The 20,921-nt window shown below is 46.2% G+C and overlaps 1 protein-coding gene across 1 annotated transcript in view; it reads right to left on the bottom strand.

The window, feature by feature from the left end:
• The window catches only part of tnni3k (TNNI3 interacting kinase), a 97,387-nt gene that overhangs the window by 61,757 nt on the left and 14,709 nt on the right, over positions 1-20,921 (bottom strand). Inside the window, exons 4-11 of the mRNA XM_078219035.1 lie at positions 19,206-19,303; positions 17,780-17,890; positions 13,218-13,316; positions 7,767-7,905; positions 2,791-2,935; positions 1,398-1,502; positions 1,221-1,315; positions 596-745 (exon numbers count right to left, since the gene is read on the bottom strand). Of these exons, the coding sequence (XP_078075161.1) occupies positions 596-745; positions 1,221-1,315; positions 1,398-1,502; positions 2,791-2,935; positions 7,767-7,905; positions 13,218-13,316; positions 17,780-17,890; positions 19,206-19,303 (942 nt within the window). The remainder of the gene's footprint in view (positions 1-595; positions 746-1,220; positions 1,316-1,397; positions 1,503-2,790; positions 2,936-7,766; positions 7,906-13,217; positions 13,317-17,779; positions 17,891-19,205; positions 19,304-20,921) is intronic.

Raw genomic sequence — 20,921 nt, 5'->3', positions numbered from 1 at the left:
GACAGTGCGGCACTCCCTCAGTACTGACCCTCTGACAGTGCAGCGCTCCCTCAGTACTGACCCTCTGACAGTGCAGCACTCCCTCAGTACTGACCCTCTGACAGTGCAGCACTCCCTCAGCACTGACCCTCTGACAGAGCAGCACTCCTTCAGCACTGACCCTCCGACAGTGAAGCGTTCCCTCAGTACTGACCCTCTGACAGTGTGGCACTCCCTCAATACTGACCCTCTGACAGTGCAGCACTCCCTCAGTACTGACCCTCGGACAGTGCAGCACTCCCTCAGTACTGACCCTCTGACAGTGCAGCACTCCCTTAGTACTGACCCTCTGACAGTGCGGCACTCCCTCAGTACTGACCCTCTGACAGTGCGGCACTCCCTCAGTACTGACCCTCTGACAGTGCGGCACTCCCTCAGTACTGACCCTCTGACAGTGCAGCACTCCATTGGGAGTGTTAGCATTGCTTTTTTTACTCAATTCCTGCAGTGGGGCTTGAAGCAACAAGCGGCTGATTCAGATCTGAGACTGCCTCTTACTGAGCAATAACTGACACCAGCTGTCCAATCAAACCCACTTTGGCGGCACCTCAGTTACCTTTCTCGTAGGCCCACATCAGACATGTTTGTTCATCTTTCTCTCCACTGGAACGACTGGGATCTGAGGCCACCAGATTCATGTCAGCACCACTGTCCAATAGGAACTGCACCAGGCGAATGTGGCCATGGTAACAGGCACTGTGCAGACCTGGAATATAAATCAAGAGCTCAGAGATGCTTCGCAATGTTATCAGGTCGATTCCAAGAGGCTCCTCAGAACCTCAGCTCGCATCATCATACAGCAGAGAGAGAAGCCATTGACCCTTTGTGCCTATATCAACTCATTAAAGAGCTATTAATCCCACTATCCTGCTCTTGCTCCAAAGCGCTACACACTCACATTGTTAAGTATCTATCCAATTCACTTTTGAAAGTTATTGTGAGGCGGGATTTACCATGCTTCCCGCCATGTGTTTCGCGATGGTGGGAATCAACCCACCATTGGCCGACAGTGGAATCATCTAATCTCGCTGTTGTCAATGGGATTTCCCATTAAAAGCCCCCCCTCGCTGCCGTGTGCCCCCAAGTGGCTCTGCTCCTCCACTTCACCGAGACACTCATTTCCAGAGGAGTCTGAAACCTTCTTAATCTTCTCACTGAATTTCCTCTGTGTCAAATCTTACCTGTATGCCCGTCCCTTCCCTGGTGATTTATGCTCATGACGTTCTGGCTGATGAGAAACTTGACCAGTTCAAGGTCCTTTCCGTAAGTGCAGGAGCTGCAATGAAAATGTACGAATGATTCTCAAGCAATTGAGTCTGCGGCAGAGGAGCAGGCACTCGATCTTACAGATAAGCTACCTGTGGAAAGAGGTTTCACTGAAGATATTCTCCTTGGTCAAGCTTTCTGTCCCCGATAGTTGGATGAGTTCGCTGGCCACATCCAGTTTACCGTTGTAACAAGCCCTACAAAAACAACAACAAATCCTTCTGTACTAAAGACAAATCAAGGAAAGTAGCAAGAGGGAGAGCCATTCAGTCTCTGCAGCCATGACAGAGAATTCCATAATATTTACCGCAGGGAAACAGGCCATTTAACTCAGGAATGTCCCTGCTCCCCACAAGACTCCTCCAAACCCTCTTCATCCCACCCTGTCAGCATCTCCTTCGATTCCTTTCTCCCTCATCCAGCTTCCTCTGTAAACGTATCGATACTATTCACCTCCCTGTGGGAGCGAGTTCCACATTCTCCCCACTCCCCGTGGGAGCGAGTTCCACATTCTCCCCACTCTCTGTAGGAGTGAGTCCCACATTCTCCCCACTCCTTGTGGGAGCGAGTCCCACATTCTCCCCACTCCCTGTGGGAGCGAGTCCCACATTCTCCCCACTCCCTGTGGGAGCGAGTCCCACATTCTCCCCACTCCTTGTGGGAGCGAGTCCCACATTCTCCCCACTCCTTGTGGGAGCGAGTCCCACATTCTCCCCACTCCCTGTAGGAGCGAGTACCACATTTTCTGCACTGTCTATGGGAGCGAGTCCCACATTCTCCCCACTCCCTGTGGGAATGAATGCCATATTCCCCCCACTGTTTGGGGAAAGACATTTCTCCTGAATTCCCGATCAAATTTATTGGTGTATATCTTAAAGTTATGGCTCCTCGATACGGCTAATCTCCATCTCCATCCAGCTGCATTGATTGTGTAACATCCCCAGCAATCACAGCTTTCTGCTGGAGAATGTTCCAGATTTCCACTGCCCTGTGTGAGGAAGTGCTCTCTGACATCAACGCTGAGTGGTCTGGCTCTCATTTTCAAATCTTATTCTGGACTCCTCCCATCAGAGGAAATAGGTTCTATCTATCTACCCTATCAAGTCCTTTAATCATCTCAAACACCGCAATTAAATCACCTCTTAATCTTCTACACTCAGCGGAATACAAGCTAGGTCTATGCAACCTCTCCTTGTAATTTAGCCCTTCAGCCCCGGGATCATTCTGGTGAATCAGCTCTGTACTCCCCCCAAGGTCAGTATTGCTTTCCTGAGGTCTGGAACCCTGAACTGAACCCAGTTTCTCCAGAGGAGGCCTAACCAGAGCTTGACACAACTACAGCATCACTTCCACCCCTTCGTATTGCAATCCTCTTGAGATGCAAGCCAACATTTCCTGAGCCTCTTTGGTTATTTTTTTGACCTTTTCCATTAGTTTTTCTTGATAATCGAGGCAATGATGAAGAGGATGAATTGACAAACTTACAGGTGCAGAGGAGTATCTCCATAGATATTCACCGCGTGGGGGTGCACATCAAAGTTGCCTTGCAGCAAGTACCTCACAATTTCACGGTGCCCAAAGCGACAGCTAAAATGGAGGGGTGAATGGTCCTCATTGTCCTGAGCATTCACTGAGGTCATCAGATAACAAAAAATAACCAATGGTTAGAATTCCTGGAGATATAACTAGAGATAAACATTGATTAGAATTCCTGGAGATGTAACAATGAAATCTTTGGATGGGATTTTCCGGCCGCACTCGTCCCAAGACCGGAAAATCCTGCTCGAGGTCAACAGACCTTTGCATGGTTCGCGTCCCGCCCGCTACAATTCCCATGGCAGGCGGGACAGGAAAATTCCACCCTTTGTCACAGTTCGGAATTACGGATTATTAGGTCCTGGTAGAATTTCCCATTTGATGGGAAGAGGTTAAAGCAAAGGTTCTCGGCTCCAGGGAATGTGGGTTAGATTGATTCAACACAGCTGGTGAAAGTGGGAATTTCTGTGTACCAACTGATATTGAGGCAATAAGAGTTTATTGGGACAATGCAGCCTACATTTTCATTTATAATGTTGACTGGCCACTTGCTGGAGGGCTGTCGGGGGCCAGGCCCTGATCACAGGTTCAACCTCTGGCCCAACCTGATAGCTTGACCTCTTAATTGACCCTGACACTGGAGCTGACCCTCGGCACTGAATAGGAAACCAGATGCAACCAGCAAACTGACCCTTACACCAAACGTGAACCCAACCTGAAACCAGACCCGCTCCCCATCCCGACCATAATCCCATCCTGACCCAAACACAAGCCTGATCTGTGGTATTCATCACTGGAATCTCTTAACCGAGGACCGCTGTGTTGCTAGAACAGCATCGATCTTGTGAATAGTGTGGAGGAGCAGAGGGATCTAGGTGTATAGTGTGCATAGATCCCTGAAAGTTGGGAATCAAGTAGATAAGGTTGTTAAGAAGGCATATGGTGTCTTGGCGTTTATTGGTAGGGGGATTGAATTTAGGAGTCGTAGCGTTATGTTGCAACTGTACACAACTCTGGTGCGGCCGCACCTGGAGTACTGTGTGCAGTTCTGGTCCCCACATTACAGGAAGGATGTGGAGGCTTTGGAGAGGGTGCAGAGGAGGTTTACCAGGATGTTGCCTGGTATGGAGGGGAGATCCTATGAGGAGAGGCTGAGGGATTTGGGATTGTTTTCGCTGGAAAGGCGGCGGCTAAGAGGGGATCTTATTGAAACATATAAGATGATTAGAGGTTTAGATAGGGTGGATAGTGATAGCCTTTTTCCTCTGATGGAGAAATCCAGCACGAGGGGGCATGGCTTTAAATTGAGGGGGGGTAGTTATAGAACCGATGTCAGGGGTAGGTTCTTTACCCAGAGGGTGGTGAGGGATTGGAATGCCCTGCCAGCATCAGTAGTAAATGCGCCTAGTTTGGGGGCGTTTAAGAGATCCGTAGATAGGTTCATGGACGAAAAGAAATTGGTTTAGGTTGGAGGGTCACAGTTTTTTTTTTTAACTGGTCGGTGCAACATCGTGGGCCGAAGGGCCTGTTCTGCGCTGTAATGTTCTATGTTCTATGTTCTATGTTGTGCACCTCAACATCACCAGCTTCAGGGTATATGAAACATCGGAACAGAGGAGACCATTCAGCCCCTTGGGCTGATTTATATCTTGGCTCCATTTCCTCACCTTGGTTCATAACCCTTAATACCTTAGTCTAACAAAAATAGACTCAATCAGTTTTGCCACTTTTAATTGACCCCCGACTCTTAACAGCTTTACGGGGAAGAGACTATAGAGTAAAGGGTTAACTCTACTGCTAGCTACTGAGCATGTGTGTGAGGAGCTATGTCACGGTGATATCATTCACTGAGGAGAGGACAGAGAAGCATCTTCGAGAGTAGCTCCAGTTATGTGTTGGTTGTGTTTAACCTTTGTAAATAGTCAGTATGTGAATATGAGTGTGCTTTCAACAAAACGGCAAGATTTCTTCCAGAATAAGAAGCTCGTGGGCCCTGAGGTAAAAATGCGATAACGGAGAGGGTTCCAGATTCTCACTTCACTTTGTGTGAAGAAATACTTCCTGAAATCACCTCTGAATGATCTGGCTCAAATATTAATGTCCGGCTCCCTTGTTCTGGACTCTACACTCAGAGATTGAGAGCTTCACTCTATCCCCACACCACACTCCATACACATGTGAACATCTGGATATAAGAGTTGGAGCAGGAGTAAAGCAAGAAACCCCCCCTGAGCTTACTCCACCATTGCTGATTTTCTATCTCAATCCCACCTTCCTGCACTAATCCCATATTTCTTATGGGATTTCTTAATCCCATATATTGCAATGGAGAGGGATAGGGCCGTACGGCGGGGCAAGGTTTACAATTGGGGGAGAGGTAATTATGATGCGATTAGGCAAGAATTAGGGGGCATAAGTTGGGAACAGAAACTGTCAGGGAAAGGCACTGATGAAAATTGGAACTTTTTCAAGGAACAAATACTGGGTGTCCTTGATAGGTATGTCCCTGTCAGGCAGGGAGGAAATGGCCGCGTGAGGGAACCATGGTTCACAAAAGAGGTGGAATGTCTTGTGAAAAGGAAGAGGGAAGCTTATGTAGGGATGAGGAAACAAGGTTCAGATGGCTCGATTGAGGGTTACAAGTTAGCAAGGAATGAGCTGAAAAAGGAGCTTAGGAGAGCTAGGAGGGGACATGAGAAGTCCTTGGCGGGTCGGATCAAGGAAAACCCCAAGGCTTTTTACTCTTATGTGAGGAATAAAAGAATGACCAGGGTGAGGTTAGGGCCAGTCAAGGACAGTAGTGGGAACTTGTGTATGGAATCAGTAGAGATAGGCGAGGTGATGAATGAATACTTTTCTTCAGTGTTCACCAAGGAGAGGGGCCATGTTTTTGAGGAAGAAAAGGTGTTACAGGCTAATAGGCTGGAGGAAATAGATGTTTGGAGGGAGGATGTCCTGGCAGTTTTGAATAAACTGAAGGTCGATAAGTCCCCTGGGCCTGATGAAATATATCCTAGGATTCTTTGGGAGGCAAGGGATGAGATTGCAGAGCCTTTGGCTTTGATCTTTGGGTCCTCGCTGTCCACGGGGATGGTGCCAGAGGACTGAAGAATGGCGAATGTTGTTCCTCTGTTTAAGAAAGGGAATAGAAATGACCCTGGTAATTATAGACTGGTTAGTCTTACTTCGGTGGTTGGTAAATTGATGGAAAAGGTCCTTAGGGATGGGATTTACGACCATTTAGAAAGATGCAGATTAATCCGGGATAGTCAGCACGGATTCGTGAAGGGCAAGTCGTGCCTCACAAATTTGATAGAATTTTTTGAGGAGGTAACTAAGTGTGTTGATGAAGGTAGGGCAGTTGATGTCATATACATGGATTTTAGTAAGGCGTTTGATAAGGTCCCCCATGGTCGGCTTATGATGAAAGTGAGGAGGTGTGGGATAGAGGGAAAGTTGGCCAATTGGATAGGTAACTGGCTGTCTGATCTGGAGACAATACACATCTTTTTAGCCTGTCTTGATGCTCTCTCCACTCCCATTGTTTTGTTTCTTAAAGACTGGATTAGTTGTAAGTATTCGCATTCCAACCATTATTCATGTAAATTGAGTCTGTGTCTTTATAAGTTCTGTTTGTGAACAGAATTCCCACTCACCTGAAGAAGGGGCTTAGAGCCTCGAAAGCTTGTGTGGCTTTTGCTACCAAATAAACCTGTTGGACTTTAACCTGGTGTTGTTAAACTTCTTACTGTGTCTGATCGAAGACAGAGGGTGGTGGTGGATGGAAAATTTTCGGATTGGAGGCAGGTTGCTAGCAGAGTGCCACAGGGATCAGTGCTTGGTCCTCTGCTCTTTGTGATTTTTATTAATGACTTAGAGGAGGGGGCTGAAGGGTGGATCAGTAAATTTGCTGATGACACCAAGATTGGTGGAGTAGTGGATGAGATGGAGGGCTGTTGTAGGCTGCAAAGAGACATAGATAGGATGCAAAGCTGGGCTGAAAAATGGCAAATGGAGTTTAACCCTGATAAATGTGAGGTGAATCATTTTGGTAGGACTAATTTAAATGTGGATTACAGGGTCAAAGGTAGGGTTCTGAAGACTGTGGAGGAACAGAGAGATCTTGGGGTCCATATCCACAGATCTCTAAAGGTTGCCACTCAAGTGGATAGAGCTGTGAAGAAGGCCTATAGTGTGTTAGCTTTTATTAACGGGGGGTTGGAGTTTAAGAGCCGTGGGGTTATGCTGCAACTGTACAGGACCTTGGTGAGACCACATTTGGAATATTGTGTGCAGTTCTGGTCACCTCACTATAAGAAGGATGTGGAAGCGCTGGAAAGAGTGCAGAGGAGATTTACCAGGATGCTGCCTGGTTTGTGGGGAAGGTCTTATGAGGAAAGGTTGAGGGAGCTAGGGCTGTTCTCTCTGGAGCGGAGGAGGCTGAGGGGAGACTTAATAGAGGTTTATAAAATGATGAAGGGGATAGATAGAGTGAACGTTCAAAGACTATTTCCTTGGGTGGATGGAGCTATTACAAGGGGGCATAACTATAGGGTTCGTGGTGGGAGATATAGGAAGGATATCAGAGGTAGGTTCTTTACGCAGAGAGTGGTTGGGGTGTGGAATGGACTGCCGGCAGTGATAGTGGAGTCAGACACTTTAGGAACATTTAAGCGGTTATTGGATAGGCACATGGAGCACACCAGGATGATAGGGAGTGGGATAGCTTGATCTTGGTTTCAGATAAAGCTTGGCACAACATCGTGGGCCAAAGGGCCTGTTCTGTGCTGTACTGTTCTATGTTCTATGTTCTATGTTCTTATAAAGTTCTAGCACCCAAAAATCTATCATTCTCAATCTATCTAAATGGTCGTGTAAGATAAGGCTGGAGATATTTGTTCGAGAGCCTGTCTGTGTTGTCTCACCATCTGTCTTGCAGGCTTCAGTCAGCAGGAGTTTGACGATGTTCGGAAACCCTTTGGCACAAGCCAGATGCAGCGGTCTGTCTCCTACCTCCCCACTGACATTGGCATCAGCCCCAAACCTGAGGAGCAGCTTGGTTACCTGAAGAAAACAAGAGCAGCCCCAGCACAGAGTCTGTTACATAGAATCAGAGAATCGGAGATGAGTTACCGTGCAAAACCAGAGCAACTTAGTCAGTCCCACACCCTAACCCTTTCACCAAAACACTGTAAATCGTTCCCCTTTTGTGGTTTCTCCAATTTCCTCTTGATATCCATACAATTTCCAGCACAGAAACAGGCCATTTGGCCCACCCAGTCCATGACAGTGTTTCTGTTCCACACAAGCCTCCTCCTTCCCTCTTATCATCATGCGCTTTATTCCTTTCTCCCTCATGAGTTTATCCAGCTTTCCCTTAAATGTATCAATACTATTCACCTCAACCACTCTCTGTGAGAGCGAGTCCCACATTCTCCCCACTCTCTGTGGGAGTGAGTCCCACATTCTCCCCACTCCCTGTGGGAGCGAGTCCCACATTCTCCCCACTCCCTGTGGGAGCAAGTCCCACATTCTCCCCAATCCCTGTGGGAGCAAGTCCCACATTCTCCCCACTCCCTGTGGGAGTGAGTCCCACATTCTGTGTCTCCAGCTACAGCTCCTGGAAGCTTGAGTTTCAGAGCTGGAGCGGCGACTGGAGACACTATGGAGCATCCGCGAGTCAGAGAGTATCGTGGACAGCACGTATCGAGAGGTGGTCACGCCGCAGGCTCAGACTCCACAGGCAGGAAGAGAATGGGTGATCACCAGACAGAGCAAGAGAGATAGGCAGGTAGTGCAGGAATCTCCCGTGACCATTCCCCTGCAAAACAGATATACCGCTTTGGATACTGTTGAGGGGAATGACCTCTCTGGGGAAAGCAGCAGCAGCCAAACTCGTTGCACCACGGTTGGTTCTGTTGCAGAGGGGAGGGGTAAAAAGTGTGTCAGTGCAATAGTTATAGGGGATTCAATTGTAAGGGGAATAGACAGGCGTTTCTGTGGCTGCAAACGAGACTCCAGGATGGTATGTTGCCTCCCTGGTGCTCGGGTCAAGGATATCTCGGAGCAGCTGCAGGACATTCTGAAGGGGAAGGGCGAACAGCCAGTGGTCATGGTTCACATCGGTACAAACAACATAGGTTAAAAAAAGGGATGAGGTCCTCAAAGCAGAATACAGGGAACTAGGAAGAAAGTTAAGAAATTGGACCTCAAAGGTAGTGATCTCAGGATTACTATCAGTGCCACGTGCTAGTCAGAGTAGAAATGAGAGAATATATCAGATAAATACGTGGCTGAAGAGATGGTGCTCAGGGGGAGGGTTTCAGATTCCTGGGGCATTGGGACCAGTTCTGGGGGAGGTGGGACCTGTACAAATTGGACGGGTTACACCTGGGCAGGACTGGGACTGATGTCCTGGGGGAGTGTTTGCTAGAGCGGTTGGGGAGGGTTTAAACTAATATGCCAGGGGGATGGGAACCTACGTAAGGAGTCCGAGAAGGAGGGAGCAAGAACAAAATGTGGGGAGAATGTTCCAACAACATCAAAAATCAGGAAAAAAGTTAAACGGAAGGAGAACTCATGAGAGGTTATTAATGGAAGTGTTAGAATTCAAAAAGAAGGTACAAAAACCAGCATAAGGGCACTTTATCTGAATGCTCGTAGTATTCGAAACAAGGGAAATGAGTTGACGGCACAAATCATTGTGAACGAGTATGATTTGGTGGCCATTACAGAGACATGGTTGCAGGATGGTCACGACTGGGAGTTGAATATCCAGGGGTATCAAACTGTTCGGAAGGACCCGACAGGAAGGTAAGGGAGGTGGTGTAGCTCTGATATTTAAGGATGATTGGAGACAGGAAAACAGGAGAGCCTCGAAAGCTTGTGTGGCTTTTGCTACCAAATAAACCTGTTGGACTTTAACCTGGTGTTGTTAAACTTCTTACTGTGTTTACCCCAGTCCAACGCCGGCATCTCCACATCATTTAAGGATGATATCAGGGCAGTAGTGAGAGATGATATCGGTTCAATGGAAAAAAAGGTTGAATCCATTTGGGTGGAAATTAGAAATAGTAAAGAGAAAAATTCACTGATAGGCGTAGTCTATAGGCCACCAAATAATGACATCATGGTGGGGCGAGAAATAAACAAAGAAATAACTGATGCATGTAAAAATGGTACAGCAATTAACATGGGGGATTTTAATCTACATTTCAATTGGTCAAACCAGGTCGGTCAAGGCAGCCTTGAGGAGGAGTTCATAGAATGTATCCACGATAGCTTCCTTGAACAGTATGTAATGGAACCGACAAGGGAGCGAGCTATCCTAGATCTGGTCCTGCGTAATGAGACGGGAATAACTAATGATCTTGCAGTTAGGGATCCTCTTGGAAGAAGCAATCACAGTATGGTTGAATTTAAAATACAGATGGCGCGTGAGAAGGTAAAATCCAATTCCAGTGTCTTGTGTTTAAAGAAAGGAGACTATAAAGGGATGAGGGAAGAGTTGGCTAAGGTAGACTGGGAGCAAACACTTTATGATGGGACAATTGAGGAACAGTGGAGGACCGTCAAAGCGATCTTTCACAGTGCTCAGCAAACTTATATACCAGTGATAAGGAAAGACTGTAGAAAAAGAGATAATCAGCCACGGATATCTCAGGAAATAAAGGAGGGGATCAAATTGAAAGAAAATGCATACAAAGTGGCAAAGATTAGTGGGAACCTAGAGGATTGGGAAATCTTTAAAGATCAGCAGAAAGCCATGAAAAAAGCTATAAAGAAAGGTAAGATGGATTATGAGAGTAAACTAGCTCAGAATATAAAAACAGATAGCAAAAGTTTCTACAAATATATAAAATGAAAAAGAGTGGCTAAAGTAAACTTTGGTCCTTTAGAGGATGAGAAGGGGGATGTAATAACTGGAAATGAGAAAAAGGCTGAGGCATTGAACAGGTATTTTGTGTCGGTCTTCACAGGGGAAGACACAAATAACATGCCAAAAATTGATGACAGGAAGGCTATGGCAGGTGAGAACCTAGAAACTATCATTATCACGAAAGAGGTAGTGTGGGGCAAGTTAATGGGGCTAAAGGTAGACAAGTCTCCTGGTCCTGATGGAATGCATCCCAGGGAACTAAAAGAGATGGCGGGAGAAATAGCAAATGCACTAGTGATAATTTACCAAAATTCGCTGGACACTGGGGTGGTTTCCGCAGATTGGAAAACAGCAAATGTGACGCCACTGTTTAAAAAGGAGGTAGACAAAAAGCGGGTAACTATAGGCCGGTTAGCTTAACTTCTGTAGTAGGGAAATTGCTTGAATCTATCATCAAGGAAGAAATAGCGAGACATCTGGATATAAATTGTCCGATTGGTAAGACGCAGCATGGGTTCATGAAGGGCAGGTCATGTTTGACTAATTTGGTGGAATTCTTTGAGAACATTCCATATGCAGTGGACAATGGGGAACCTGTGGATGTGGTGTATCTGGATTTCCAGAAGGCATTTAACAAGGTGCCGCACCAAAGACTGCTACATAAGATAAAGGTGCACAATGTTACCTGTGAAGAAGGCCTATAGTGTGTTAGCTTTTATGAACAGGGGGTTGGAGTTTAAGAGCCGTGTATTAGCATGGATAGAGGATTGGTTAACTAACAGAAAGCAAAGAGTGGGGGTAAATGGGTGTTTTTCTGGTTGGCGATCAGTGACTTGTGGTGTGCCTCAGGGATCAGTGTTGGGACCGCAATTGTTTACGATTTACATAGATGATTTGGAGTTGGGGACCAAGTATAGTGTGTCAAAATTCGCAGATGACACTAAGATGGGTGGCAGAGCAAAGTGTGCAGAGGACTCTGAAAGTCTGCAAAGTGATATAGACAGTCTAAGTGAGTGGGCGAGTGTCTGGCAGATGGAGTACAATGTTGGTAAATGTGAGGTCATCCATTTTGATAGGAATAACAGCAAAATGGACTATTATTTAAATGGTAAAAAATTGCAGCATGCTGCTGTGCAGAGGGACCTGGGTGTCCTTGTGCAGGAATCTCAAGGAGTTGGTTTGCAGGTCCAGCAGGTAATTAAGAAGGCAAATGGAATTTTGTCCTTCATTGCTAGAGGGATGGAGTTTAAAAACAGCGAGATTATGTTGCAGCTGTATAAGGTGCTGGTGAGGCCACACCTGGAGTACTGTGTACAGTTTTGGTCTCCTTACTTGAGAAAGGATATACTGGCACTGGAGGGGGTGCAGAGGAGATTCACTAGGTTGATCCTGGAGTTGAGAGGGTTGGCTTATGAGGGGAGACTGAGTAGACTGGGGCTATACTCATTGGAATTCAGAAGAATGAGGGGAGATCTTATCGAAACAAATAAGATTATGAAGGGAATAGATAAGATAGAAGCAGGGAATTTGTTTCCACTGGCAGGTGAAACAAGAACTAGGGGGCATGGCCTCAAAATAAGGGGAAGCAGATTTCAGATTGAGTTGAGGAGGAACTTCTTCACACAAAGGGTTGTGAATCTGTGGAATTCCCTGCCCAGTGAAGCAGTTGAGGCTACCTCATTGAATGTTTTTAAGGCAAGGATAGATACATTTTTGAACAGTAAAGGAATTAAGGGTTATGGTGGGCGGGCGGGTAAGTGGAGCTGAATGGCGGAGCAGGCTCGAGGGACCAGATGGCCTACTCCTGCTCCTAGTTCTTATGTTCTATTCTTCTCACTCCCTGTGGGAGTGAGTCCCACATTCTTCCCAATCCTTGTGGGAGCCAGTCCCACATTCTCCCCACTCCCTGTGGGAGTGAGTCCCACATTCTCCCCACTCCCTGTGGGAGTGAGTCCCACATTCTCCCCACTCCCGGTGGGAGCGAGTCCCACATTCTTCCCACTCTGTGGATAAAGACATTTGTCCTGAATTTATCAACATATTTATCGGTGATATCTTATATTTCTAACCCGTAAGTCTTCCACAGAAGTGGAAATATCCTGTCTACGTTGACCCTTCAAACCCTTTTGAAATTTTAAATTGCTCCTTGGCTTTTCCAAGAAAAAGAACCTCAGCTTTCATTTTTCCTGATGGTTATAATCAATCCTCCTGGCACCATCCTTGTGCACATTCACCAGTGCCTCTGTAGCATTTTTAATAATAGAACAACACAGCACAGAAAGAGGCCCTTCAGCCCATCACATCAATAAGATGGAGACCAGAATTGTGCACAGAGATCCAAGTGTGAGCTAACCAAGGTTCAATACATGTTAAAATAACAATGATACAAGTCTGTAAGTGTGACCAAGTATAATTTTGCTTCATTTCAGCATTCTGCATTCATCTTTTAGAGACGATCTAATAAACTATCTGCTCTCACGCTCAGTTACTCTGTTACCTGTTCATGACCATAATAAGCGGCAATGTGTAAAGGTGTGAAGAAGACAGCATCCTGCATGTTAACAAAGGCTCCATGTTGCAATAGAATGTCAACTGTCTGTGGAGAATAACCAGAGGAGATTAGAAACATAGAAAACATAGAAATAGGAGCAGGAGGAGGCCAATCGGCCCTTCGAGCCTGTACCACCATTCAGTATAACCATGGTTGATCATGTACTTTCAGTATCCCACTCCCGCTTTCTCTCCAGACCCCTTGATCCCTTTCACCACAAGGGCCACGTCCAGCTCCCTCTTGAACATATCTAACCAACTGGCCCCAACAGCTTTCTGTGGGAGAGAATTCCACAGGTTCACAACTCTCTGAGTGAAGAAGTTCTTCCTCATCTCAATCCTGAATGGCTTACCCCGCATTCTTAGACTGTGACCCCTAGTTCTGCACTTCCCCAACATCGGGAACATTCTTCCCACATCCAGCCTGTCCAGTCCCATCAGGATTTTATGTTTCTAAATTGCAGTGAGTGCAAGCCCAGTCGATCCAATCTCTCTTCATATGTCAGTCCTGCCATTCCAGGAATCAGTCTGGTGAACCTTCACTGGACTCTCTCAATAGCAAGAATGTCCTTCCTCAGACTAGGAGACCAAAACTGCACACAATACTCAAGGTGTGGCCTGACCAAGGCCCTGTATAACTGCAGCAAGACATCCTTACTCCTATACTCAAATCCTCTTGCTGTGAAGGCCAGCATGCCATTAGCTTTCCTCACCGCCTGCTGTACCTGCATGCCAACCTTCTGTTCCACCATGACACCCAGGTCACGTTGCACTTCCCCTTTTCCTAAACAGCCACCATTTAGATAATAATATTCCTTCCTGTTTTTGCCACCAAAGTGGATAACCTCACATTTATCCACATTATATTGCATTTGCCAAGTATTTATCCACTTAGCCAGCCTGTCCAAGTTACCCTGCAGCCTCTTAACATCCTCCTCACAGCACACTCTGCCACCAAGCTTAGTGTTGTCTGCAAGTTTGGAGATTTAGCATTCAATTCCTTCATCCAAATCATTAATGTATATTGTTAATAGCTGGGATCCCCACACTGAACCCTGCGATACCCCACTCGTCACTGCCTGCCACTCTGTAAAGGGCCCGTTCATTCCCAGTCTCTGCTTCCTGTCTGTCAACCAGTTTTCTATCCATGTCAATACATTACCCCCAATACCATGAGTTTTAATTTTGCTCACTAATCTTTTGTGTGGGACCTTGTCAAAAGCCTTTTGAAAGTCCAGATGTACAACATCCATTGGTTCACCCTTGTCCACTCTACTGGTCACATCCTCAAAAAATTCCAGAAGATTTGTCAAGCACGATTTCCCTTTAGTGAATCCATGCTGACTTGGACCGATCCTGTAACTTCTTTCTAAATGCTCAGTTATTACATCCTTGATAATTGACTCCAGCATTTTCCCCACCGATGTCAGGCTAACAGGTCTATAATTCCCTGTTTTTCTCTCCCTCCTTTTTTAAAAAGTGGGGTTACATTAGCTACCCTCCAATCTACTGGAGCTCTTCCAGAGTCTATAGAATGCTGGAAACTGATCACCAATGCATCCACTATTTCTAGGGCCACTTCCTTGAATACTCTGGGATACAGAGCATCAGGCCCTGGGCACTTATCGGGTTTTAATCCTAGCAATTTCCCCAATACAATTTTCTGACTGATAAGGATTCCTTTTAGTTCCTCCTCATGCTAGTCCCTCTGTCCCCTAGTATTTCTGGAAGGTCTGTCTGTTGCCCATTATGAATTCACCTGATTCTAACTGTAAGGGACCTATGTTTGTCTTCACCAATCTTTTTCCCTTCACATGTCGATGGAAGGTTTTGCAGTCAGTTTTGATGTTTTCTGCAAGCTTACTCTGGTATTTTATTTTCCCCTTACGAATTAAACCCTTTGTCCGTCTCTGCTGGATTTTAAATTTCTCCCAGTCCTTGGGTTTGCTGCTTTTTCTGGCCAATTTATACCCCTCCTCTTTGGCTTTAACACTATCCCTGAGTTCTCTTGTTTGAAGGATAATTCACAATAGGAATTTAACTTTGAAAAGCTGCTAGGGGAGTGTTAGAGGAATTTGAAATACTCTGGGACTAAGGATTAGAATCACAGACTGCCTTATCCATATATTTTGTAGAGATACTTTCTGCATTGAAATAACCACAATTAAAGAATTTAAACATGTATTTCTGAAAAGTGTGTTACAGCTTGGCTAATGGCACAGAGTTCTAAGGCATCTGCGGAAAATAGTCCAGTAAAACGAACCACATTCTTGAGAACAATACACTCACAGAAGCATAGTTCTTATCGGCACGGACCCTAGACATTCCTTATGAACAGAAAATTCATAAGCCAAGAGCAAAGCTAGCGAACTCAGATGGCCTAATGAATTGACAAAGCCTTTAACCAGATAAGAGAGGCTGGAACAGGCAACAGGTGGCCATGGGAAAGTCAGGCAGAAACTACTAGAACTTGTTGTTCCCGTGCTGTCAGAGAATATCTGTAACTGGTCAAGTTGTATCACAGCTTGGTATGGCCACAAGGAAACCACAAGGAACTAAAAAAAGTCATGAATGTAGCCCAATCCATCACTCAAACCAGCCTCCCATCCATTGACTCTGTCTACACTTCCCGTTGCCTCGGCAAAGCAGCCAGCATAATTAAGGACCCCACGCACCCCAGACATTCTCTCTTCCACCTTCTTCCATCAGGAAAAAGATACAAAAGTCTGAGGTCACATACTAACCGACTCAAGAACAGCTTCTTCCCTGCTGCTGTCAGACTTTTGAATGGACTTACCTTGCATTAAGTTGATCTTTCTCTACACCCTAGCTATGACTGTAACACTACATTCTGCACTCTCTCCTTTCCTTCTCTATGAACGGTATGCTTTGTCTGTATAGCGCTCCCTCAGCACTGACCCTCTGACAGTGCGACACTCCCTCAGTACTTTTCACTGTATACTAATGCATGTGACAATAATAAATCAAATCAAATCAAAAGGTATATGACATTTACTAACGATGATTGACCTGCACTAGCAATGATTGGTTAATTTCCGACTGGGATGAGCCAGAGGGTGGGCAAAATGTCTTTTGGAAGATGTATAATTGTGTTGCCACTGTGATGTAACTGCAGAGAAGTGTTGGACCACCCAATCATTCTCTCCTAGCGTACGTTGGTCAATAAAGAACGTCTTTCACCAGGATACTGTAGTCACAAGTCTTTATGTTAGCTAAAGTTAATCTCAATGCTGAGCCTCTGAAAAAAAACCTCTACAAGGAGTTTAGGGCATGTTGTTTTTTCTTATTTATTCATTGGATGTGGGCATCGCTGGCAAAGGCTAACATCTACTGTGCGAGCCTTAAGGGGAGGGAATCTGCTGTCCTTACCCAGTCCGGCCAACATGTGACAGCAATATGGTTGACTCTTAACTTCCCTCTGAATTGGCCTCAGAAGCTACTAAGTTCAAGGGCAATTAGTGATGGGCCAAAACAACAATGGCCTTGGCAGGGACAAGCACATCCCATTAAAGCATAACTTTTTAAAAAAGCAATCCTCTTAAATGCGACTGAATGTCTTGCTAGGCCATTGCAGAGGGCAGGTAAGTCATTAACTGCATTCCTGTTGATTAGGAGTTACTTGTAGTCCACACCGGGTAAGGACAGTAGATTTCCTTCCCTAAACCAGATGGGTTTTTACAACAAGCCAATCATATCATGAACACCGTTACTGATTGTCACAATTGTCTAAGCCACCAGGGGAGCACATTTAAAGTCTTGGCTACTCCCTCAAACACACACAAACTGCCAGATAAGACATTTAACAACTTACATTTATACATCATCAACTAAATGTCCCAGATATTTCACAGGAGTAACTATCTAACAACATTTGACACGGAGCTACAAAAGGTGATTTCAGGGACTGGTGACCAAAAACTTGGTTAAGGAGCATCATAAAGGAGAGAGAGAGAGGGAGGGAAAGAGAGAGGGGGAGCGAGAGAGAGAGAGAGGCGAGTGGCGAGGGAGACAAGGAGAGAGAGAGAGAGAGAGGGGAGGAGGAGGGGGAGAGAGAGGGAGGGGAGAGAGAGAGAGGGGGGGAGGGAGAGAGGGGGGGAGGGAGAGAGGGGGGAGGGAGAGGGGGGGAGGGAGAGAGGGAGCGAGAGAGACAGAGAGAGAGACAGAGAGGAGAGAGAGAGAGGGGGAGGGAAAGAGAGGGAGAAAGAGAGAGAGGGAGCGAGAGAGAGAGAGGGGGGAGAAAGGGTAGGAGAGAGAAAGAGAGGGAGGGAGGGAGAGAGTGAGGGAGAGAGAGAGAGAGACAGAGAGGGGGGAGAGAGAGGGAGGGAGGGAGAGAGAGAGAGGAGGAGAGAGAGGGGGGAGGGGGTAGTTAAGGGCAGGAATTGCATAACGTAAGGGTCAGGCAGCTGATGACATAACTGCTGATTTTACAATGTTAAAGGTGCAATATAAATGCAGGTTGCGATTGTTGTTTCGAGAGTGAATCCTTACCTCATTGTTTGCAGCAATGGTGGCAATATGAAGAGCGGTCAGGGCTCCATAGCCAACCTGCTGAATGTCAGCTCCTCCATGGAGTAAGGCAGTGACCAGCTCTGCGCTGTCCTGCAGACCAACAAACAATTGGTTTATTTTTACTTTAACAGACTCTCAGCAAGAACCAAATCAGAACCATGGAGTGTCTCGGAGTGATGTTAGCTTTGCTGAGGCAGGAGCAAGCCTCCCTCCTCTAGATCAGCACAAAACCACAGCGCCGCTGCACCTTAATTATTCAACACTTCCTGCAATAAAACCTCAAACTCAGAGTCTCTTTCAGCCGCAAGAGCTGTCTGCATTCCCGTCACTCCAAATCCCTCCATTCACCCACAGAATCCATCTAATTTCACTTATCACTGAATCACAGATTTGTTCAGGTGCAGAAGGAGGCCATTTGGTCCATCTGTTCCAGCTCTCCAGGTTAGCAACTCACCTAGTTCCATTCTGTGGCCTTCAGTCCATAACCCTGCAATGGTCTTCCTTTTTACTCAGAGGGGATGTAGTTTTGACTGTTTAAATCTGTGATCTGAGCTCAGATTATTAAACAGCATCTTATATGTATCCATCCGATTGTTCAAAGAGTCTGTCTCACACATATAGTAAATGTTACTCCACTAATATTGGCTTCAAATAATTTCAACACTTTGGGCAGAATTTTCCCTTCTTGCCCGCCACGGGAATTGTAGCGGGCGGAACATCCGACCATGCAGAGGTCTGTTGACCTCGGGTGGGATTTTTCAGTTTTGGGGCCTTCTTGGCCAGAAAATCCAGCCTGGTGAAGCTAGTCCCTCTGGTGTTGGAGTCTAAAACAAGGCTGTTACTATTCATTGGTGGTGGAGGGAATGAATGTTTGTCTTGGATAGTGTCAAGTTTCTTGAGTGTTGTTGGGCTGCACTCATCTAGGCTACTGGAGAGTATTCCATCACACTCCTGACTTCTGCCTTGGAGATGGTGAACAGCTCTGGGGAGTCAGGAGCTGAGTTACTCGCCACAGAATTCCCGGCCTCTGACATGCTCCAACAAGTGGAGAGGTTTCCCTGATTCCCATTGACTCCAGTTTTGCTGGGTTCCTTGATGCCACACTTGTCAAATGCTGCCTCGATGTCAAGGGCAGCCATTCTCACCTAACCTGGAACTCTCTTCCCCAAAAAGGCTGGGGTCAATTGAAAATTTCAATTGTGAGATTGATAGATTTTTGTTCAGTAAGGAGGTTAAGGTGAGTAGATAAAACTAAGATACAGATCAGCCATAATCTAATCAAATTGTGGAACTTGTTTGAGGGGCTGAATGGCCTCATTCTCCTGCTGCATATTTACATGTCACAAGCAGAGAGAATCCAATTACATCTCACCGGAATGGATATTTCTCTAGTTCCTGCACTCACCTTGAAAGCAGCCAGATGTAGTGCCGTGAATCCGTTCCTTGTCAGCCTGGAAGGGCGAAGACCTTTCAGCATCAGGGTCCTGACATGGGACTTGGTACCTTTCAAGAAACAATATTTCGTGTTGAAATACTGAGTACAGCTGTAAAGTTACAGAAGGCTGGAATAATCACCCTGAGGCATGAGTCAAAGACGATAAATGCCACATGAATTCAGCTAATTAAATAAATCTGGAATGGGTGGCGCAGTGGTTCGCACTGCTGCCTGACAGTATCAGGGTTCAATTCCGGCCTCAGGTCACTGTGTGGAGTTTGCAAATTCTCCCGGTGTGCTCCGGTTTCCTCCCACACTCCAAAGATGTAAAGATGTGCAGGTTAGGTGGATTGGCCATGTTAAATTATCCCTTTGTGTCAGGGGGCTTAGCAGGGTAAATACGTCAGGTTACAGGGATGGAGCCTGGGTGGGATTGTTGTCGATGCAGGTTTGATGGATCGAATAGCCTCCTTCTGCACTGTAGAGATTCTATGATTCTATGAGAATTAAAAGCTAATCTAAGAAAGTTTAAAGCCATTGAATTGTCTTAAGAATTATCTGGTTCATTATGTCAAGAAAGGAAGAAAAGCTGCCATTCTTACCCGGTGGGACATTAGTGTCCCTTTAAGAGATTTTTTTTAAAATCATGATCTCTGCAGCTCACAACCTTAGGTGATGTCATTGTTGGGAGGAGATATAGAAAAAGAACTGTGTGCCGGTCATGTAACAAGGATTGTTTTTAGTTTCGTTTTGGCTGCAGTGTTAGAAGCATTGCTGAAAGAAGTGTCTCTCTCTGTTTTATTTTGAGAGTTTTACCAGTTAGCTGAAAGCACATCTTACAAAGAGCAAAAGAAATTACAGCACAGGAACAGGCCCTTCGGCCCTCCTAGCCTGCACTGACCATACTGCCCAACTGAACTAAAACCCCCGACCCTTCCGGGTACCGCATCCCTCTATTCCCATCCTATTCATGTATTTTTCAAGACGCCCCTTAAAAGTCACTACCGTATCCGCTTCCACTACCTTCCCGGGGCAACGAGTTCCAGGCACCCACTGCTCTCTGAATAAAAAATCTGCCTCACACATCTCCTTTAAACCTGGCCCCTCTCACCTTATTGTTTGCCATCCTGCAGGAAAAAATCTATATTTTAGTGTTTTGAAGATTACAAGCTGCTCTGACTTTTCAAGATATTTGAAATCAGCATCCAACCCAGGGAGTTGGATTCCAGTATCATGTGAGCTTTAGCCGGTGCAGCTTTAGCCTGGGCAGTTTTAGCCTGGGCAGTTTTAGCCGGTGCAGCTTTAGCCTGGGCAGTTTTAGCCTGGGCAGTTTTAGCCTGGGCAGTTTTAGCCGGTGCAGCTTTCGCCGGTGCAGCTTTAGCCGGTGCAGCTTTAGCCTGGGCAGTTTTAGCCGGTGCAGCTTTAGCCTGGGCAGTTTTAGCCGGTGCAGCTTTAGCCTGGGCAGTTTTAGCCGGTGCAGCTTTAGCCTGGGCAGTTTTAGCCGGTGCAGCTTTAGCCTGGGCAGCTTTCGCCGGTGCAGTTTTAGCCTGGGCAGTTTTAGCCGGTGCAGCTTTAGCCTGGGCAGTTTTAGCCGGTGCAGTTTTAGCCTGGGCAGCTTTAGCCTGGGCAGTTTTAGCCTGGGCAGTTTTAGCCTGGGCAGCTTTAGCCGGTGGAGCTTTAGCCGGT

The sequence above is a fragment of the Mustelus asterias genome, chromosome 8 (assembly GCF_964213995.1).
Source record: "Mustelus asterias chromosome 8, sMusAst1.hap1.1, whole genome shotgun sequence".
Taxonomy (NCBI): Eukaryota; Metazoa; Chordata; class Chondrichthyes; order Carcharhiniformes; family Triakidae; genus Mustelus; species Mustelus asterias.
This window is presented reverse-complemented; position numbering and strand designations above follow the sequence as displayed.